Genomic DNA, 19,657 nt, shown 5'->3' with positions numbered 1-19,657 from the left:
CATGATGTGGTGGGCCATGGCCGGGCTGCCAAAGAAAAACTGAGAGAAGGCAAGTGATATGAAAAAAAAGCCCCTGCCCCAAATGCAAAGCACACATTTCCAGGCCTGGAACCTGGACGTTAGGCCCTGGTGATGTGGCTAGCAAAGTAGCAAAACTATTGCCTTGTGTATAATATAAGTTATTTCTGGATGATGAAGAGCCTTGTTGTAAAAGTTACTGAGCCTACAATTCTATGAGATATCTCATTCCATGTCGGCCCTGTCACTGAGTTGCAGTATGCCTCTACCAGATAGATACAAGGAGTCAGTGGGAGCTGCTTCCTCCCCTACAACCTGCCTCTGTATCTGGTTTCTGTGCTTTGTGCAGTTTACTGGCTGCTTCAGGATTAAACAAAGTAAAAGCAACCATGAAATGTTGTCCATTAAATAGCATCTTGGAATAGACCATGTGGGAGGTAGTAAGTGCCACTAGGGCATTATTAGGACGCATGACAAATAGTTGTGAGGAGGAAGAAATAATTCTGGCTGGAGGCTTCAGGAAGATGAAGCCTTCCTGATCACCTTCATGAAGGCTTCATGATCTAGCATGAGCAAGATCTTGAAAGGTGGATAAAATTTCTTAAGGTGAAGATGGGAGGAAAGGCATTACAAGAACAGGAAAGAATATGAACGAGGAAATGGAGGTAGGAGAACAGAGCTGTGTGTTGGAAACGAAAAGCAGTCCTGTTTGGCTGAAGAACAAGGACTGTATGAGGAAGCAGTGAAAGATGAGGCTGGAAAGGGAGTCAGGGGCCAGGCTAAGAGGGTTGGCATTTAATATATTAGTCATGGGAGCCATGGAATGTTTTGAAGCAACTACTAAAGCAGGTGGATTAGTAAAATAGGGGACACACAAATAAATCTGGCGGCATTACTGTGCATGAAACATGGATGAAAAGATTGGGAGATCGCTTAAAATGCCCAGGCATGAACTGAGGTCATGTGTGATCACAGAATAGGACAGGAATTTAAGAGTGTTATTTTAAAACTAATTGCTTTGCGGGGGGGTGGGGGTGCATCAAAGAGAAAAACAGACCATGTATGAATTCGAGTTTTGGAATTTAACATATGGGATAATAATAAATAGTACAGTGAACACACAAAAGGAAGATAGGAAGAAGGAAACATAATTATTTGTTTCAGAGATATTGGGTTGAGGTACAGGTGGAACATTCTGGTGGAAATGTGCTACAGGCAATTGAAAATAAAAGAATGGAGTTCAGCTGAGAGGTGGGGTGGCAGATGACTCACCTACATTGAGGTGAGTCAGGGACTTTGATCTGTCATAAGCATAGTATAGGAACCTAATAACAGGCTCCAAATACTTGACAAATGTCCTAGCAAGGAAGACTGAGATCTAGGAGTGCCGTGAGAAAAAAAAGGAACACTGCGATTATTGATACTTATAACTCATGTTTGTTTTACCAGCTGTTAAGTTCTCAGAAACTCTTACCCTCAATTGACCTCCCAACGGGCAGGTAATATTGTTAAGGGCCACATTCCTGTATAGAAACCCAGGACACGGAATCACCATATATTCTTAGTCTAGAATCAGAGATATACACGAACTCCACAACGAAGAAGACGAAAGCATCCCTTCTTTGGGGGCCTGGGGGACACATAACCCTGAACCACGGTCCAATTACAGGTACAGTACTGATGATCGCTTAACTAGTTGAACAACTAAAACCACGGAAATGCTCCCCAGGAGAGGTAAGGCTGTGCCCGGCAGGGGCCCGCAGGGAGGTAGAGGAAAGGTTAAGGAGAACAGGAGCCTCGGGAGAAAGAGGAGCAAAGGTGACTGCGTAGGTGCCAGCTGGAAGCCGGCTCTCGTCATCGAGCGTACTTGCCCCATTGCGCATCGCCGGTGCCTACCTCACCCAGTTCCAAGGCGGGGGCCGCGCCGAGGCAGGGGTGGGGTCACGGGGAAAAAGCAAGTGGGCAGAAAAGCCCGTTGGTAAGAGAGGGCTGGGAGGAGGCCCCGGCTCCAGCCTTACTACGTTTCCCAGAATTCAGTGAGGCCATGAGGACGGACTCTCCGGGCACCGAGGGAAGACTTGCCGCATGGGATTTGTAGGCAGGATCCGCGCCCCGCCCTAAGGAGGAGTCGAGTGGGGAGGTGTGCAGGGATTGGCTGAGGAGCGCTCGAGTCCCGCCCACACATGGTGACGACAGGCGGCGGTCTTGCTACTTAAGGCGTCGTGGCCTCGACCGCCCCGCCTTAGCTCCCGCGCTAGAGAGAAACATGTATCGTTTCCGATCACAGCTCTTCACGGGGATTTCTGCTGCCGCCACTGCCCACTCTTACCCCCGCCGCTTCTCACCTCTGTTGTTAGCCGAAGACTCGCCTCTCAGCCGCCCGCCGCACAGACGCACGAGTAAAAAGTGCAGCTCCATCGGCTGATCCTCGCTAAGCTCAGACTCTAGGCGGCACCGGGCGTCCCACGATGCCGAAGAACAAGAAGCGGAACACTCCCCACCGCGGTGGCAGTGCTGGCGGCGGCGGGTCAGGGGCAGCTGCTGCGACGGCGGCGACAGCAGGTACGGGGTATCCCCGCCGCCGGCATCCCGGTTACCGGCCAGACCTGCGAGTCTCCCATGCTTGGGCACAGTGGGAGTTGTAGTTCTCTCTCTGCTGTACACGTTTGCGTTTCCAGGATGCGTGGTTTGGCTACTGAACTACAATTCCCAGCGTGCCTTGGGCTCCGCGCATCGCGCGATTTAGATCTGGCGTGCGAACCGGACTCTTAGGCACCGGCCTTGGGGGCGGGGAGGAATGGGTCCGTGCGCCTGAGAGTGTGTGGAGACGGGCTGACTGGGAGCTGGGCGAGAAAGGAACTATCTTTAGAGTTCCTTTCTATGCGGCGACTTCGCCCGACCTTCCCCCAACCACGAGTAGGGCAGAGCTGGGAGTTGAGTCCGTCCTGTCACTGGCCGCCGTTGACCCCGCGGCTCCAACATGGAGCTCCCGGGGATGCCAAACGTCCGGCGGGTTTGGAAAGGCTCTTGCGTCACGCGGCCTGCGCCTTGCGCCGTGTGCCCCGGGTGACGCAGAGGCGCTGGAGAGGCTTTCCGTCCCGCGTGTCTACCTGACCAGGCGGAGGCGTCGGAGGCCGGGAGCCGCTAGGCTGTGCTCCTGCCCCTAACTGGCACCTGCAGAAGCCCCTATCCTCCAGCCCCTCTGCGACCAGCCGAGGCCACCTCTTGTTCCTGGAGGAAAGAAACGCGTTCTCTTTGTGCTGCATTCTATATGTTCTCTGCAGTGAGCCCCAAATAGGCAGGGTGGTGAAGAGCTCAGGTTGCAGTTGGCTAAAAGTTGAGGTTATTGTGCCCTCGCTATGAAGTTGAAGCTTTTCCTGGATGGGATGGGTAGGTGCTTAACTGAATTTATGGTTTTCTACTTATCATATGGATTCCAATTGGAAGGCCCTTCTAGGAGAGACCCCACTAAACTCAAATGGAATATTAAACTGGGTAATACCATTTTATGCAGAAATTTAAACAGGAGTTAAATCTTGGAGTATTTTCCGACGTCATCACACTGGAACTGTTAGCCATTAGGTATTTTTGGACACAGCTGTCACTCTCTGCCACGGTGGCCGCTCAGAATGATATGCCTTTGTTCATAAGAAAAGTAAATATGCAGGTTATCTTTTTAAAGTTTATTGGAAACTGGCATTTAAAAAGCGCAAAAACTCATGATCATGTATTAAACCATTTAATAATTAACAATAGGGAGGGATTCTTAACAGCATTTTTTTCCAGTTTTTTAGGTGCCTCTTTATTTTGAATGCTCTTCATGTTCATGAAATTCATTCTTTATCAAGATGTAGAATATGTAATTAGTTTATTGTGGCCTCTGGTTGCTCTATGTGAATTGAAGATACTTTTAAGGGAAAGGGGGGGTCTGGCTGTGTCGCCCAGGATAGAATGCAGTGTGGTGTGATCATAGCTCACTGCAACCTCTTAATTCCTGGGCTCAAGCAGTTCTCCCTCCTCAGTCTCTTGTAGCTAGGACTCCAGGCATGTGACACCACTCCTGGCTAATTTTTAAATTTTTTGTAGAGACAAGGTATATGTTGGCCAAGCTGGTCAGGAGCCCCTGGCCCCCAGGGCTCCTCCTGCCACGGCCTCCCACAGTGCTGGGACCATGCGTGGCCTGAGGATACTTTTTACCACTGGGTTTTAGCTTTTCCTCATCTGAATCAAACATTTGAATTTTGTCTAGAAGATATTTATTTTATTGTTTTACCCTTTTGTTGATGAAATGGAAATAAAGAAGCAGAAAGCAAAAGTCATTTTGAAAGTAGTAACGATGTTAGCAATGGCCTCAATCACCCGCAAACCTTGATTCCGGTCTAAAGTTTCCGGGCGAGCCTCCTTCCCTCTTCGTGCTTCCAGTACCTGTATATACAGGCCCCTGGTGGCTGTGTGGGGATTGCCTTTTAAATTTTGCCTCAAAGCTCATTTGTGACCTTTCATCGTCTTTATAGCTGCTACCTTTTCACTGAAAGATCCATTTCACCACTGAATTTTGGCATATGTAAACAAATGGAAAATAATTCTTTGATTAATTTAAAACACTACACGTGTTTTGAATATCTTTGGAAGTGTGTGCTAGAATTTGTTAACTGTGGTTGCCTCTCAGAAGTGGAACTGGGGGCGTATGGGGATGAGATTGACTTTTTAACTTTAACTTCGTCCTATGTGAATATTTACTAAATAATGAATAAATAATAATCGAGTAGAAGAGATGGAAAATTGCACAAACTTTTGCTTACTTACAAGCCACTTACCTAATTGGTATTTTTAAGTGACATCAAGAAGAAGTGGAATTCAAATGAAGTCTGTACTATATAACCAAATTGTCTTTATTAATGAGTTTTCCATTTAAAGTCTTTATTTTTTATGTTAGTGGAGAGTTCTAGGAAGCTAATAAAATTGACTTCTTTTGTACAGGTATGTCATAGCACTTAATTCAAAGAGAATATTTTCAAGAAAGTACAAAACCTTGTTAATGAGCCCTCTAGAAATAAGTACTTTATCTGCCTAGAGTACCATCTCTTTAATGGTACTTAGATTCACAAGGTGAGTGAGTTTGACCTAGATATCAGGCATTTATAACAGGGTTCTTTTTCTTGAGTTATATATGTTTATGTATGTATGTATTTTTTTCTTTCCCTTGAATCTTAGAAATCATTAATACCGATGATTAGGGGAACATAGTAAGAGCTGCATAGGAGGAATACTCTTAGAAAGAGGCTGTGAAAAAGAAAAACTGTGAACTGACTTGTGAATAAATGTAAAATTAATCAGATGACACTCATCTATTGCCATGACTTCAGTCATAAAAATGAGGAAGACAGATCCAGAAATAGAGTATGATATCATAGTTTTTTGTTTATTCTTGTCCTAAGCACTCTAAGAAATTTTGAGATTTGGCTTCATTACTTAATCTTTATGCTTTACTACTTTGGCACCACGCAAGCAAATGTGAAGTCCACTTGCTTGTTATGTTTCGATTTAAAAAAAAAAAAAAGAGACAACTCCATAAAACAACAAAAAAACAGCCCAACAGTCACAGGCTTAAATTTAGAAGATTAAAAAAACAAAACCCTTAAGATGGTGACTTTTGAACATAGGAACTTTGATTTCAAAACGAAATTAGGTTCAGAGGTTAATCAAATGACTCAGGGTCACTTTTGGGGCAGAATTTGGGACTTAATTTAACTTAGTGCTGAATGTAGTTCATGACTGGGCAGTCCTTTTATTAATACATAATCCCTAAGTGACTGTATATTTATTCCTGAAGTTAATGAAGTTGAAAGAAAGATTCTAGTTTAAAAAAAAAATTTATTTTTTTAGTAACAGCATTGGTACTTTTCTTTCAAGACAGAGTTTCACTCTTGTCACCCAGGCAGGGAGTACAATGGCATGATCTTGGCTCACTGCAACCTCGTCCTGGGTTCAAGCGATTCTTCTGCCACAGCCTCCGGAGTAGCTGGGACTACAGGCACACACCACTACACTAGGCTAATTTTTGTATTCTTAGTAGAGACGGAATTTCACCACGTTGGCCAGGTGGGTCTCAAACTCCTGACCTCAAATGATCCACCCACCTTGGCCCCCCAAAGTGCTAGGATACAGTCGGGAACCACTGTGCCCATCTTCATATCAGTTTTTGTGTCATAAACCATGAGTGCCTCTTGTTGGGAGACTGATGCGTATAGTTGATGTATCATTGGCGCTTTGAAATGCATACTGGGTGTATTTAATACTATTATTGTATACTAGGTGTATTTTAACTGACTTGGTTTAGGAATATTTAAGTATGTTCATTTGTGATACAGTTATCTCTTTTTCTAAAATGTCTGGTTTTATTACTGGATTTATCTTAAGTAAACTTAAAAATTCCAAAGTTTGATATTTAAATATATGGCAATTAAATAATTTACCTCTTTCCTCTTTTACCTACTAGGTGGCCAGCATCGAAACGTTCAACCTTTTAGTGATGAAGATGCATCAATTGAAACAATGAGCCATTGCAGTGGTTATAGCGATCCTTCCAGTTTTGCTGAAGATGGTATGAGTTTTAAATTTAAATTTGGAACTTTAGAGAAAATGTTTTAGATGGAAGAATTCTTGTAGCTGAGGTATACTATTATTCCGTCTGCTTTTTTTCTTTTAAATTACAGTGGTTGGTTTATATTATTTCTTAGGACCAGAAGTCCTTGATGAGGAAGGAACTCAGGAAGACCTAGAATATAAGTTGAAAGGATTAATTGACCTAACCCTGGATAAGAGGTAGGCATTACTGGAAACTCCATTCTGTGTGATTCTGTGCTTGATCTTAGTCAACAGCTAAGAGAAGTGAGTATTCTGCGTGATTCTGATCAGCTACCTTACATATATATAATTTGTGCAGCTCTTTTTTTTTTTTTTTTTGAGATGGAGTTTCCCTCTTGTTACCCAGGCTGGAGTGCAATGGCACGGTCCCGGCTCACCGCAACCTCCGCCTCCTGGGCTCAGGCAATTCTCCTGCCTCAGCCTCCTAAGTAGCTGGGATTACAGGCATGTGCCACCACGCCCAGCTAGTTTTTGTATTTTTAGTAGAGACGGGGTTTCACCATGTTGACCAGGATGGTCTCGATCTCTCGACCTCGTGATCCACCCGCCTCGGCCTCCCAAAGTGCTGGGATTACAGGCTTGAGCCACCGCGCCCGGCCAATTTGTGCAGCTCTTAGATAATAGCAATATATTTTTCTTAAAGCTTAGTATGTTTGCTTTGGATAATGTTTCTTGTTCTGTTGGACTTTAATGTGGGGAGTAACATGCCATTAGAATTTAGATTGAGTCAGATTAGTCATTGTTCCAGCATAATAGCATATATGTAATTATATTTGATTATAATAAAAATGAATTTGTTGAATTAAAAGTTAATCTTCAACCAGAAATGATAATGAAAGCTTGCTTTAAGCTGCTTGTCCGCTAATGTTGTTATGATATGAAAAAATATCAAAGCTTATTGTTTTTCTTCACTATAGCTCCTGATCTGACCTTAATAGAATTAAAAAGCCCTGAAGATACAATTCTAGACTTTTGTAGTTTTTTTAAAAAGTATAAATTTACTTAAATGTGTAATATAGGAAAACACTGCATTGAAGTTATACTTGTTGATTGAAACAATAAAATATTATGAAGGCATTTAAAGTTGTGGCTATCAAACTAAGAAAAATGCTATGATATAAAGCAGCCTAAGTGTTTTGTGTATTAAGGCGAGTCATAGATAGATATTAAACTATATTATTGACAGATGTTTAGAGCTTGATGACAATGAGATTTAAAAAGTCTACACATAGATAAAGTTTAGAAGGAAATAAGTTAGATTTTAAAAAGTTATTTATTATATACTCCATCTGGATCTTTCTCCTACATTGGGTTTTAAATAGTGCGAAGACAAGGCAAGCAGCTCTTGAAGGTATTAAAAATGCGCTGGCTTCAAAAATGCTGTATGAATTTATTCTGGAAAGAAGAATGACTTTAACTGACAGTATTGAACGCTGCCTGAGAAAAGGTAATGGCTTTATTTTTAAGTCACAGACACAGAACTAATAAGGAGTGCATTACCTATTTTTCAGTAACATTCAGTAATGGCACTGTAATACTGGCCCACTCTTAAAACTTTCTAATAGTCAAGGAGTGTACCATCTAGTTATAGTTCAGAATGAGACTTGTTTTTGTTTTATGTAAAAAAAATAGCTTGAAACTAAGAAGGATTGGGGTTGATTGTCATCATTCTTTTTTGTATCAGAAGAGGTGATTGTCATTCTTTTGTTATGCCAGAGAAGCTTGAAAGTGTGTGTCAGATAAGCTTGTAAGTGTATGTCAGACATTAGCTCATTTTTCCCTTGCACTTATTTAAAACATTGATTGTACCTGTAAATTACATCATTTTCAGGATATCCCTTGGAATATTTGAATTCTAGAACTTCATAATAGAAATTCTGGAATACAAATTGTTACAGTGATAGAATTTTTTAAAACCAAAGAGAGATCTTAAAGATAATGTCATTAGATCATAAAGTTCAGTGTTACCAGACTTAGAAGTTTTAGGAACCACCAAATTTAAAGAGATTAGTGACCAGGCATGGTGGCTGACATCTGTAATCCTAGCATTTTGGGAGACCGAGGTGGGAGGATTGCTGGAATCCCGGAGTGGGAGACCACCTGGGCAACAAAGCAATACTTGGTTTCTGTTATAACAAAACAAAATAAGATTTGGTGTCTGCCAACTTATTCGGCCAAGTAAGAACATTATGAAAATAAGTATCTTCCATTATCATTATTTTATTAGCAAAATATTCTAGCACCAAAATGTAGACATACACTTCTAAAAAACTGAATGAACTAAGCCTTAGGTCCTTATTTTTTCATTTTACCTGAGAGTAAACATTTTGTTGTAAGTGAAACCTTTGATAAAATTCACCTGTTCCATTGTATAGAATAAAAGAGGCCTAGGAAAACTGAGGTGGGTGTGTTTAAATATGTTGTTATTGGTATAGGTGATAGCAGAGCCAGCTTTTTAAAGATAACACAATGGCTCTCTTAAAGGTGTTTCAGATTCAAACTATATGCTGTAATGGTTGTTGGACTAGATGACCTTTAAAAATTCCATTTTAGTCTGCATTTTTTATAAATTTTTAATTTGTTAGGTAATAGTTTAAGTTTAGTGTTTGCCCTGTACTTGGGGTATATACAGTTTTTTTTTTTTTTTTGAGACGGAGTTTTGCTCTTGTTACCCAGGCTGGAATGCAATGGCGCGATCTCGGCTCACCGCAACCTCTGCCTCCTGGGTTCAAGCAATTCTCCTGCCTCAGCCTCCCGAGTAGCTGGGAATACAGGCGCGTGCCACCATGCCCGTTAATTTTTGTATTTTTAGTAGAGACGGGGTTTCACCATGTTGACCAGGATGGTCTCAATCTCTTGACCTTGTGATCCACCCGCCTTGGCCTCCCAAAGTGCTGGGATTATAGGCGTGCGCCACCGTGCCCAGCCTATACAGTTCTTAAGAGTTAAGTTATATTTGCCTTTATATAAATGTATTTTTTGCATGACTGCATGCCAGCTTGGATGACAGTGAGACCCTGTCTGAAAAAAAAAGTTAATAAATTCAAATGTAGTCTAATTAATATGTTTTTTATGGTTTTAAAGAGTTGTTTATTTTTAATCCCTTCTTTATTAAAAAAAAATTTTGGTGGGGAAACCCTGAAGGTTTACCTGATGGACTGTGTACATCTGAAATGCTTAGGAGAGTAATTCAAAGGCAATTTGAGCACTGTTTACATCAGTACATTAAGGAGGTTGAAGACAGAAATATGCTTGAAGTACGTTTAGTTGAACTGTTAAAGTACTCCCAGAAAATAAATACTAATCTTCATATTACAGATGAGGAACTCTGTTTAGAGGATAAGAGTAATCAATGGTCATTTGGCTAATAAATGGGATCTAGGATTTGAGTGAGGTCTGCCTGTCTGTACAGTTGGAGCTTGTTAGCCTAAGGTTTGTAACTTATGTCAAAGCCTGGAGCATAGGGTTTCAAACATGGTAAATGCTATTTTGTCATTGATCAAATTTGGGAAATTACTGTCTTAGTAAGTTAGACTACCATGATTGCATCTTGGCTGCTTTTATAGGTAAGAGTGATGAGCAACGTGCAGCCGCAGCATTAGCATCTGTTCTCTGTATTCAGCTGGGCCCTGGAATTGAAAGCGAAGAGATTTTGAAAACTCTTGGACCAATCCTAAAGAAAATCATTTGCGATGGGGCAGCTAGTATCCAGGTTAGGCAAACTGTAAGTATAAGGTATTTACATTTACAGATCTGTCTAGTCATGACACCCAGACATGGTGCACCTATAGTACCATACTAGCTACTCAGGAGGTTGAGTCAAGAGAGAGGATCCCCGATGTCCAGGAGTTTGAGACAGCAGTGAGCTATGATCACACCCCTGAACTCTAGCCTGGACAGCAGAGCCAGACGCTGTATCTTTAAAAAGATAATTCTGGTTGGGCGCGGTGGCTCATGCCTGTAATCTCAGCACTTTGGGAGGCCGAAGCGGGTGAATCATGAGGTCAAGAGATCGAGACCATCCTGGCCAACATGGTGAAACCCCGTCTCTACTAAAAATACAAAAATCTTAGCTGGGCGTGGTGGCACGCGCCTGTAGTCCCAGCTACCCGGGAGGCGGAGGCAGGAGAATTGCTTGAACCCGGGAGGTGGAGGTTCCAGTGAGCCGAGGTCATGCCGCTGCACTCCAGCCTGGCACATGGTAACAGAGTGAGACTCTGTCTCAAAAAAAAAAAAAAAATAATAATTCGATGTGGATTTGGGTAGACATAGGAAACTGAAATTCTGACTTGCGAAATAATCTTCTAATTTTGGGGTTTGAGAAAGCTTTCATTCTCTAATAGTTGATATTTACCGCATAACACTTGGCTTTAGATTTTGGATTTTTGAGGTTTTTATTTTTTTGGTTTTGGTGTGCTAATAAGTGATAGAAATGATCATATGGACATGTTTTACTGTGTCAAAGAAACGTCTGAGATGGTCTTAGTGGATTTGGAAAAATAACGTGATCTTAAGCTGTTTTTTAAACAAGTGAATCAGTTTTAAGCTTGAAACATTTTAATACTTCTAGTATTGATTATTCAAATCAGATTCCTTTTAGTATCACTTCAGGTAAGTAACATTAATCTTGGTCTAAGTAGCTTGGTAAAAATTTATTTCTTGTTTTTATCATCACCACCCAATGCAAGTTGGCTGGAACCCCAGGCCTCCATTGCAGCTCCGCCCACCTCTAGGTCCTCTCCATATGGCAGCACGGTAGCTAGGTGGCAGACTCAGCCAGAGCACTTCATTTTTGCATCCAGTTCCTTGGTTTACCAGCCATATGGAGGCAGAGAATAGTCCAGCTGTTTGCCCTGGAGGCCAAGAAATTGGAGTTTGATGACTTTGTAGTAATCTCTGTGCCCTCCAGTAGTTAGTAATCCTAAAATATTTAATTAGCTTTTGCCTCTTTTTCTTTTCCTCTTTTTGGGTGAATTTATGCAACTTTTAAATCATACGGAACTATGGGTGTAATTTCAAAGTACTAGAATGACAGAAAACACTGCTGGGTAGATATTTGGAGCAGTCACTTAATTTTGGTTGTATACGAGTTTGTTGGTCATTTAAAGGCGTTTTCTTTTTCATGCTTTTGAGTTGCTGTGAATTTTTAAAAAACCTCTTCAGCCTCCCCGTGTAGCAGATGGAATCCTTATAAAAATTAGGCAGTCCTAGGTTTTTTTTTGAGACAGGGTCTCACTCTGTTACCCAGGCTGGAATGTAGTAGCACAATCATGGCTCCCTGTAGCCTCGACCTCCTAGGCTCAGGTTATCTTCCTGCCTCAGCCTCCTGAGTAGCTGGGACTAGAGACATGTGCCACCATGTCTGGCTCATTTTAAATTTTTTGTAGAGATGGGTTTTGCTTTATTGCCTGGCCTGGCTTTGAGCTCCTGGGCTCAAGTGATCCTCCTGCCTTGGTCACTCAGAGTGTTGAGATTATAGGTCTGAGCCACCACACCCAGCCAGTTCTAGTTTTTAATTGGCCGTTTTACTTAGAGTCACCAAAAGGAGCGATATAGCCTTGCTTCTGGTGCTTACTTAGCAGAGGGATTATGGATTGAAAATTTCCTTTAATGCTAGGCTACTTTTAAATTTTAACAGTGTCCAGTTTTTACCAGGATGATATAATGAAAATAAAATAGTGACACCAAGCAGATTAATACCACAGATATTCCTCATATTACTGGAACAGAACTGGCTGAAACCTGGGCCTGATATCAGTGGTGACTTTAAAGACTTAAAGCTGTAATAATTCTTGGAAAAACCTGAGGGAATTTGAGTGACAAAATGTGGAGAAAGGGGAAATGGCAAATAATAAAATCTCAGATTACAAATTCTGTTTTTATATGGATTAATTTGTTAAATGTGAGAATCGAAGGCTTCTGTTTATGTTGCAGGTACATGGTTTGTGTAAGTGTTGTGTTCTGAGTGTGTTTTATTGAATAAGCTTTACCTTTGTAATCATGTAGTGTACTCACTTTTGTTTAGCCCTTCCCCTCCCCAAACAAATGGCAATTATAGGATTCCCAGCTTCTTTTCAGCATACTACAGAATAAGTGAAATCTGAATTAATGAGATCCTTCGTTAGGTAGGAAGTTTGAACAGACAGTTATTTAAATTTTATGAAATTTCTTCTCTTGTGTGCTTATTTCTTAGTAGTTGATTTCTTTTTATTATTGTTATTTATTTTTATTTTTGAGATGGTGTTTTGCTCTTTTACCTAGGCTGGAGTGCAGTGGTGTGAACTCAGCTCACTGCAACGTCTACCTTCTGGTTTCAAGTGGTTGTCCTGCCTCAGCCTCCTGAGTAGCTGGGATTATAGGTGCCTGCCACTACGCCTGGCTAATTTTTGTATTTTTAGTAGAGATGGGCTTTCACCATGTTGGCCAGGCTGGTCTTGAACTCCTGATCTTGTGATCCACCTGCCTTAGCCTCCCCAAGTGCCAGGATTATAGGAGTGAGCCACTGTGCCTGGCCAGAAATTGATTTCTTTTAGAAGTTTTAATAGTAGAGTCTTCATAAGAACAAAAGAATATAGTTTTAACAGCTTAAAAACCAATGGAATTTGAAAGTATTTTAAAGGTTTTTAATAGGGTAGGCTTCTTTATCTCACATGTCTAACCTTTCTATCTTTGAATTACAATTAAAGCTTCAAATGATCTGTTAAGCACCTGTAAAGCATACAGAAAGGAAATGAGGGGTATTTCACCCTTTCAGAATCCTTTAATTGACATAGACTCATAAAAGTAATTCAGTAGTTTAAGTAATAGATTATGGAGGTGCAATTGTTCTAGAAATTATGTAATTCATTTTCATGCTTTTGATTTTACGGATCAGTAAAAGAAGACTGAGGATGAACAGAATCACTGTTAAAGTCATACTGTGAATTTGGTAGCAGAGCTTGAGCTGAAACCCACTTCCTTTGATCTTAGTTCAATATTCTTTCTCTCCTCACCTCTTTTATATGCAGTGCTTGGGAACTAATATATCACATTGCTGAGAAAATTTTCAAGTTGAGTTATAAAAGCAGGAAGATGTAGAATAATAAAATCATTAATGTGTATATATTTTGTTGTGGTTTTTTTAGTGTGCAACTTGCTTTGGTGTTTGCAGTTTTATTGCCACAGATGACATTACTGTAAGTAAAAATCCTTTGATTCTGGTTATCTGCAGTTACTTCTAATTTAAGATGGCTACCTTACTTCATATTCTTATGCATTAGGAACTGTACTCAACTCTGGAATGTTTGGAAAATATCTTCACTAAGTCCTATCTCAAAGAGAAAGACACCACTGTTATTTGCAGCACCCCTAATACAGTGCTTCATATCAGCTCGCTTCTTGCATGGACACTACTGCTGACCATATGCCCAATCAATGAAGTGAAGAAAAAGCTTGAGATGTATGTGTTTTTAGTTTCATATTTTATAAAAGCACCGTTTAGTGGACGTGATTGGTTGTATTCACATAGTAATGACTAACTGTTTTTTAGGCATTTCCATAAGCTTCCAAGCCTCCTCTCTTGTGATGATGTAAACATGAGAATAGCTGCTGGTGAATCTTTGGCACTTCTGTTTGAATTGGCCAGAGGAATAGAGAGTGTAAGTATCTGACTGGCAGAGGAAACAGCTTATGTCACAAGGCCCATTATTCTATCATTACCTTGGAATTAAGAATTGAACAATAACTTTGGAGCATGGCCAGCTTGAGAACCCAGTGACTGATTTCCCTACTTCTTGGCAGTGGTAGTGTAATACTCCAGAGAGCGAAACCAGTAGAGTTGGTAGAGCAGTGTTTGACTGTGGTTCATTATACTTAAATTTTGCTATCTATAGAACTGAAGTTTAGGGATGCTTGACTACTCATGGAGAGAGTTTTGTGTATTATAATCTGTATGGAACTGCTTGGATTTCTCAGATACCCAATATATCAAGCTAATGTAGGTCCCTGATGCTTCATAATTAATATCAAACAAATGAATAAAAGTTTAAGTTAGCATAGGTTTGGGATGAGAAGGGTTCAGTCATTGTTGTTTAGCTTCTCTTAAGACAAAGATGGAAATAAACTGGGACATGTGCTTTGCAGTAACCCATTCACGTGTCCTGGATGTTGGTTGCCATAGCTTGGCTCTCCAAGGGATTTGAGTTTGTGATAGTTTAACCAGCCAACCCAGTTTTCTTTGTACGTGTTTTCGATTTAGCACTGAAAGTCTTATGTTCCGGGAAATCCTTTATCTCAGGCAAACTGGGATGATTGGTAACCCTAGTTTGTCATCTCTATTTTAAGGAATGCTAAGAGAAAGGAATGCCTCAAATCTTACCATTGGAAGGAATAATTTGTTCTTACGATACGTGATTCAGATATTGTGCTGATATTTAGAAATAAGAAGCAGGTTTTACTGCCTTCACACTGAATCTGTGAAGGATCCAATAAGAAAATTCAAATATATGGGAAATGGGTAACTCAGTAGTAGTTATTATTGCCAACCCTGAATTACTTACTAGATGCTTTTTAATTTAAGGAGAAAGATTGTATTTTCAGAATGAAACTTTTGCATTTAAAGTAGTTATTTACAGTGAACAGTTCCAAATAGGATTAATATAGTTCTGCCATGTACAGTCATTCATATTCCATTCTAGGGCTATGTTTAATAAGGTTTACAGTCTTAAAATTTTTATGTGTGAAGTAGCTCTCTCCATCTCCCCACACCCCTTCTTTTGTTTAAGGGATAGTAGGTAGAAATGGAAAGTAAGTTAATGTAGTCAGTAGCTAATGATTCTCCTTATGTGAGAAATTGGACTCAAATTTAGCAATCAATTTAATTTTATTGAGCCAGTTAATAGCTTCTTAACCTCAAGGCACAGAAACCAGATGTCCTAATTTTTAATCTTACATTCTTCAACTAGCCAGAAATGGCAGTTTCTTTTCTTTTTTTCCTTGGAAATGTATCTTTAAAATGAAGTAATAATGCAATTTAAATTATACATGTTGAACTTGTTTAAGTTTGTATAAACATAAAAATGTGTTGCCACCCACATATCTTTTCTCCAACTTAATAAATTATACGGGATAGCCAGGAGAATTCATCTAGACATATTTCATTTGACTTGAATTCTTATCCAAGGACAAAAATGAACTGAGTTACAAAATAGAACCTAGTGTTTTTATGTATTTTTTAAAATAAGCTTTTTATATGTGTGTGCTGGTGGGGATAGTAATAGGGTGTTCAAAAATTAAACCAGGGCGTTAATGAAATACATAGACAGATTCAAAACAGGGTTTTTCAGCAAAGGAGTTTTGAATTATGGCCTTTTGCTAACTTATTTTTTGATGTTATTAACCTTGAAGTCTGCCTGAGAGACTTGGAAAAAAACTTCTGAAGAGCTTTTAGGTTGGAATTTAATGAATGAGTTGGTTAAATATCAATAATAAACCATGTGTTCAAAGTTGAAAATAGTAATTATTACTCCTTTATGAGAGTTCCAGGTTAGTGGATATTTGCCATATAACCAATTAGATGATAGTGGACTTTGAAATTGTTCTGCCTACCTTTAGATCGCTCTCTCTGTCTTACTAGTTGGATAATATTGGGCAACTTCTCTATTCCTCAGTGTCCTTATCATTAAAATGGAGAGATTATTAGTCACTACTTCATAGAGTTGTTGAGAACACATGATAGGTACAGTATAAATGTTAGCTGTTATTTAGAACGTTGCTTGAATTGAGTATTGCCTTTGGCAGTAGTCTACCAGTGGCATTTTAGGAACTCTAGGGCAACTTAATATAAGAGGTATTGTTTGGTGGGCAGAATTAAGATCTTGGGAGCCATGTAATGTGCTGGTCCAATCCTAACTTGGGAAAATTGAACAAAATAAAATATAGTTAGACCTTCTCCAAGTCTCATTCCCCAGCTGAGCAGATGGGGGAAGTGCTATGGTATAGAGAGAAAGAAAAAAGACAAAGACCAAATATACTTCTTGGGGCCAAGTCTGAAATCACTTAGATTTTATATTCAGAAGCAGCAACTTAGCATTCTTCTTGTTTTTGCTTTTGCTTTATAATAACTAACCCTGTGTAAAAATATCTCCATACCTTGACAATGATATTCTGCCTTGATTAGCAGGATTTGAAATAAATATAAGTCTTTTTTAAAACAGGGTCTCACTCTGTTGCCCAGGCTGGAGTGCAGTGGAACAGTTATAACTGATTGCAGCCTCAGACTTCTGGCCTCAAGCAATCCTCCCTCCTTCTCCCAGAGTGTTGGCATTATAGATGTAGAGCCACTGTGACTGGCCTCAAGTTTTGTTTTAATATTTGGCTTTTGTTTGATTTTTATTTCTTAATACTTAATTATCTAAGACCTAGCTTATTTTGTTTATAGTGAGTGTTCCATGACTTCTATATAGAAATAATAAGTTTGGGGAATGGTTAGTTTTTGTGATCTTAAGCATCTCACCCTGTCTGCCTAAACTTTTCCAGAAATTTTCTTTGGTTTCATTTCATCCTAATTCCATTCAACTTTTGAAACCATTTAATTGATTGTAACTCTTATTTTGCTATGAAATAATTATCTTCAGCTGACCAGTTTGTTGTATTTATATCGTGCATATCGTAACAGTAGAATCTATAACTTAATGAATGTTTATGTCCTGTGTTTTATATATTTCTAATAGTTCATTTCCTTATAATAAACCTATGATATATGGGTAGTAATAACTGTTATATAAGAAGAGCCTGAGACAGATTGATAATGTAGTTTTGTCTGAGGTTGTATAGAGCTATGTGGTGGATGCTTGTGATTCAAACCTAGATGTTCTGATTGCAAAACCTATGTTTTATATAAGACATTAAACTGTCTCATATGGTTGTGATTGCCACACAGATTTTTTTTAAAAAGTGAGTTCTCTATAAATTCCTGTAAGTCTAGATTATTGATAAAATAGTTAATGCTTCAGAATTTATTGGGGAATTAAGTCTTTTTAATGCTTACAACCATTGTTTGAGAGGGTAGATAATATCTTTTTTTCAGATGATAAGATAGATTTATAATTTATAAAACTTGGTGTGGAGAGTAGTAGATTTGAGATTCTAATCCAGGACTTTTGACCCTGTTGTGTAGTAATGACCACTATTTTCTTTTTATTATTGATAATATATTAAGATATTTACTTATTTCTGTGGGAGCCCATTTTTTATTTGTCCCGGAGTGGTACAGCTCTATTATATAATTATCCTAAACTCCAATTAATAGGTTTTTAGAAGCTGTTTATGGACTATTTTTGTTACATGTTACATTTTATTTCCTCCTTCCTTTATTTTTTCTTTTTAATGCCCAAGTACTCTATAGAGCCTTTTTTCTAAAATAGTTATTAGCATTTAATTTTTCAGGTTTTAGTAGGGTATTGAACTTGGTGATTCACAAACTAAACTAGATTGGGTTTTATCTGTTGCTAAGATCTTATTACGGTGGAGTTTTTTTTTTTTTTTTTTTTTTTTTTTTTTGGTGAGACAGAATTTTGCTCTTGTTGTCCAGGCTAGAGTGCAGTGGCGTGATCTTAGCTCACTACAACCCGCCTCCTGTGTTCAAGTGATTCTCTTGTCTCAGCCTCCTGAGTAGCTGGTATTACAGGTGCACATTAGCCACCACGCCCGGATAATTTTGGTATTTTTAGTAGAGAGGGGATTTCATCATATTGGTCAGGCTGGTCTTGAGCTCCTGACCTCAGATGAGCCACCTGCCTCAGCCTCCCAAAGTGTTGGGATTATAGGCATGAGCCACACGCCTCAGCCTCCCAAAGTATTGGGATTACAGGCGTGAGCCACTGCGCCTGGCTTACAGTGGAGTTTTTAAACCTCAGCACTAGTGATATTTTGGGCTGGATAATACTTTGTTGTTGTAGGGGCGCAGGCTGTATTGCTCATTGAAAGATATTTTGCAGCATCCTTGGCCTCTCTCTACTAGGTGCCGATAGCACCCCCTCTCCTTGTGACAACCAGAAATGTCTCAGACATAGTCAAAATCCAGTGGGAGGTAAGAAGATCATCCCTAGTTGATAATCACTGGCAGTGATGTTCAGTTCTTAGAACAAATTAAAATAATGTATAGAATTTTCTTAAATTTTGATTTATTCTTCTAGGTTTAAAAACCGTTTACATATACATGTATATACATACACATATATTTAGAATACTGTAAAAGAACAAGTAACCAATAAAATGATTAGGAAACTGCTAGTCTCTGAAATATACTTGTTCTTTATAAGTAAAATTACGCCTATAACAATTAGATTGTTATGATGCAGTCTAATTTATTGGAATTTAAACACAGAGATCAACTTAAGTTTGGTCTATTTTAATACCCACTTTGCATCTTTTTAATGGGTGTTGTCTCTAACTTAGATATAGGAGGTTGAATTTGAAACCTTTGAATAAAACATTTATTGGAATAATTAAGACTATGTAATTGGAAATAAGACAAGAAGGCATTTATATACTTAAAAGTTAGAATATCTGTCACATTAATTTCAAGCTTATTTTCTACCAGTGTAATAATCTTTTTCATTTAAGACATTAAAAGAAACCAAGAATACTCAGAAGAGCTGTTTGTTTTAATAGAGTAAGTTTTATGATTCTTAACCTGTAATGCAATAAATGTTAAACATGGATGAATAAACTAGAACTGGAGATTGCCCATCTCCTGGCTTCTTAGTAAGAAGTGTCTGTTCTAGTTTTGATCAACTAAATAAGTTTGACTCATATTTTAGTTTTTAGTGTGGTTGTAAAATGGAGTTAGGGAATAAAAACACCACAAATAAAGAGACTTCTTAAATGCATAGCCACGTTGACTGTGACAAGGAAGCCTGTAATCTGCTTAAGGTTATAGCAAATTTCAGTACATTTTGTAGCTGCCCCCCACAAAAAGGATTAAACCTTGTTCTTGCCTTAAATAATTTAA

At 39.2% G+C, this 19,657-nt stretch overlaps 2 protein-coding genes across 4 annotated transcripts in view; both read left to right on the top strand.

The window, feature by feature from the left end:
• The window catches only part of IFRD1 (interferon related developmental regulator 1), a 54,901-nt gene that overhangs the window by 26,370 nt on the left and 8,874 nt on the right, over positions 1 to 19,657 (top strand). The window contains exons 1-8 of one of the 3 annotated variants that reach the window (XM_003921074.3): positions 2,487 to 2,580; positions 6,518 to 6,622; positions 6,759 to 6,843; positions 7,989 to 8,113; positions 10,233 to 10,390; positions 13,791 to 13,841; positions 13,926 to 14,104; positions 14,195 to 14,303. In XM_003921074.3, the coding sequence (XP_003921123.1) occupies positions 2,487 to 2,580; positions 6,518 to 6,622; positions 6,759 to 6,843; positions 7,989 to 8,113; positions 10,233 to 10,390; positions 13,791 to 13,841; positions 13,926 to 14,104; positions 14,195 to 14,303 (906 nt within the window). Of the gene's footprint in view, positions 1 to 2,486; positions 2,581 to 2,658; positions 3,409 to 6,517; positions 6,623 to 6,758; positions 6,844 to 7,988; positions 8,114 to 10,232; positions 10,391 to 13,790; positions 13,842 to 13,925; positions 14,105 to 14,194; positions 14,304 to 19,657 lie in introns of those variants that run through there. The other 2 variants (XM_010344040.3, XM_074379210.1) reach the window with 2 other exon arrangements.
• LOC141580061 (uncharacterized) lies at positions 2,285 to 2,443 on the top strand. Its single transcript, XM_074379211.1, has one exon. The coding sequence runs from the start codon at positions 2,285 to 2,287 to the stop codon at positions 2,441 to 2,443; it is 159 nt and encodes a 52-aa protein (XP_074235312.1).

Source organism: Saimiri boliviensis, chromosome 10, assembly GCF_048565385.1.
Source record: "Saimiri boliviensis isolate mSaiBol1 chromosome 10, mSaiBol1.pri, whole genome shotgun sequence".
Classification (NCBI taxonomy): domain Eukaryota; kingdom Metazoa; phylum Chordata; class Mammalia; order Primates; family Cebidae; genus Saimiri; species Saimiri boliviensis.
Note: the sequence above shows the minus strand (reverse complement) of the source record. Positions and strands in the feature narration are given on the sequence as shown.

Bases quoted from the DNA above. Each gene is read 5' to 3' on its own strand.
- LOC141580061 (XM_074379211.1), top strand. From the start codon at position 2,285: ATGTATCGTTTCCGATCACAGCTCTTCACGGGGATTTCTGCTGCCGCC.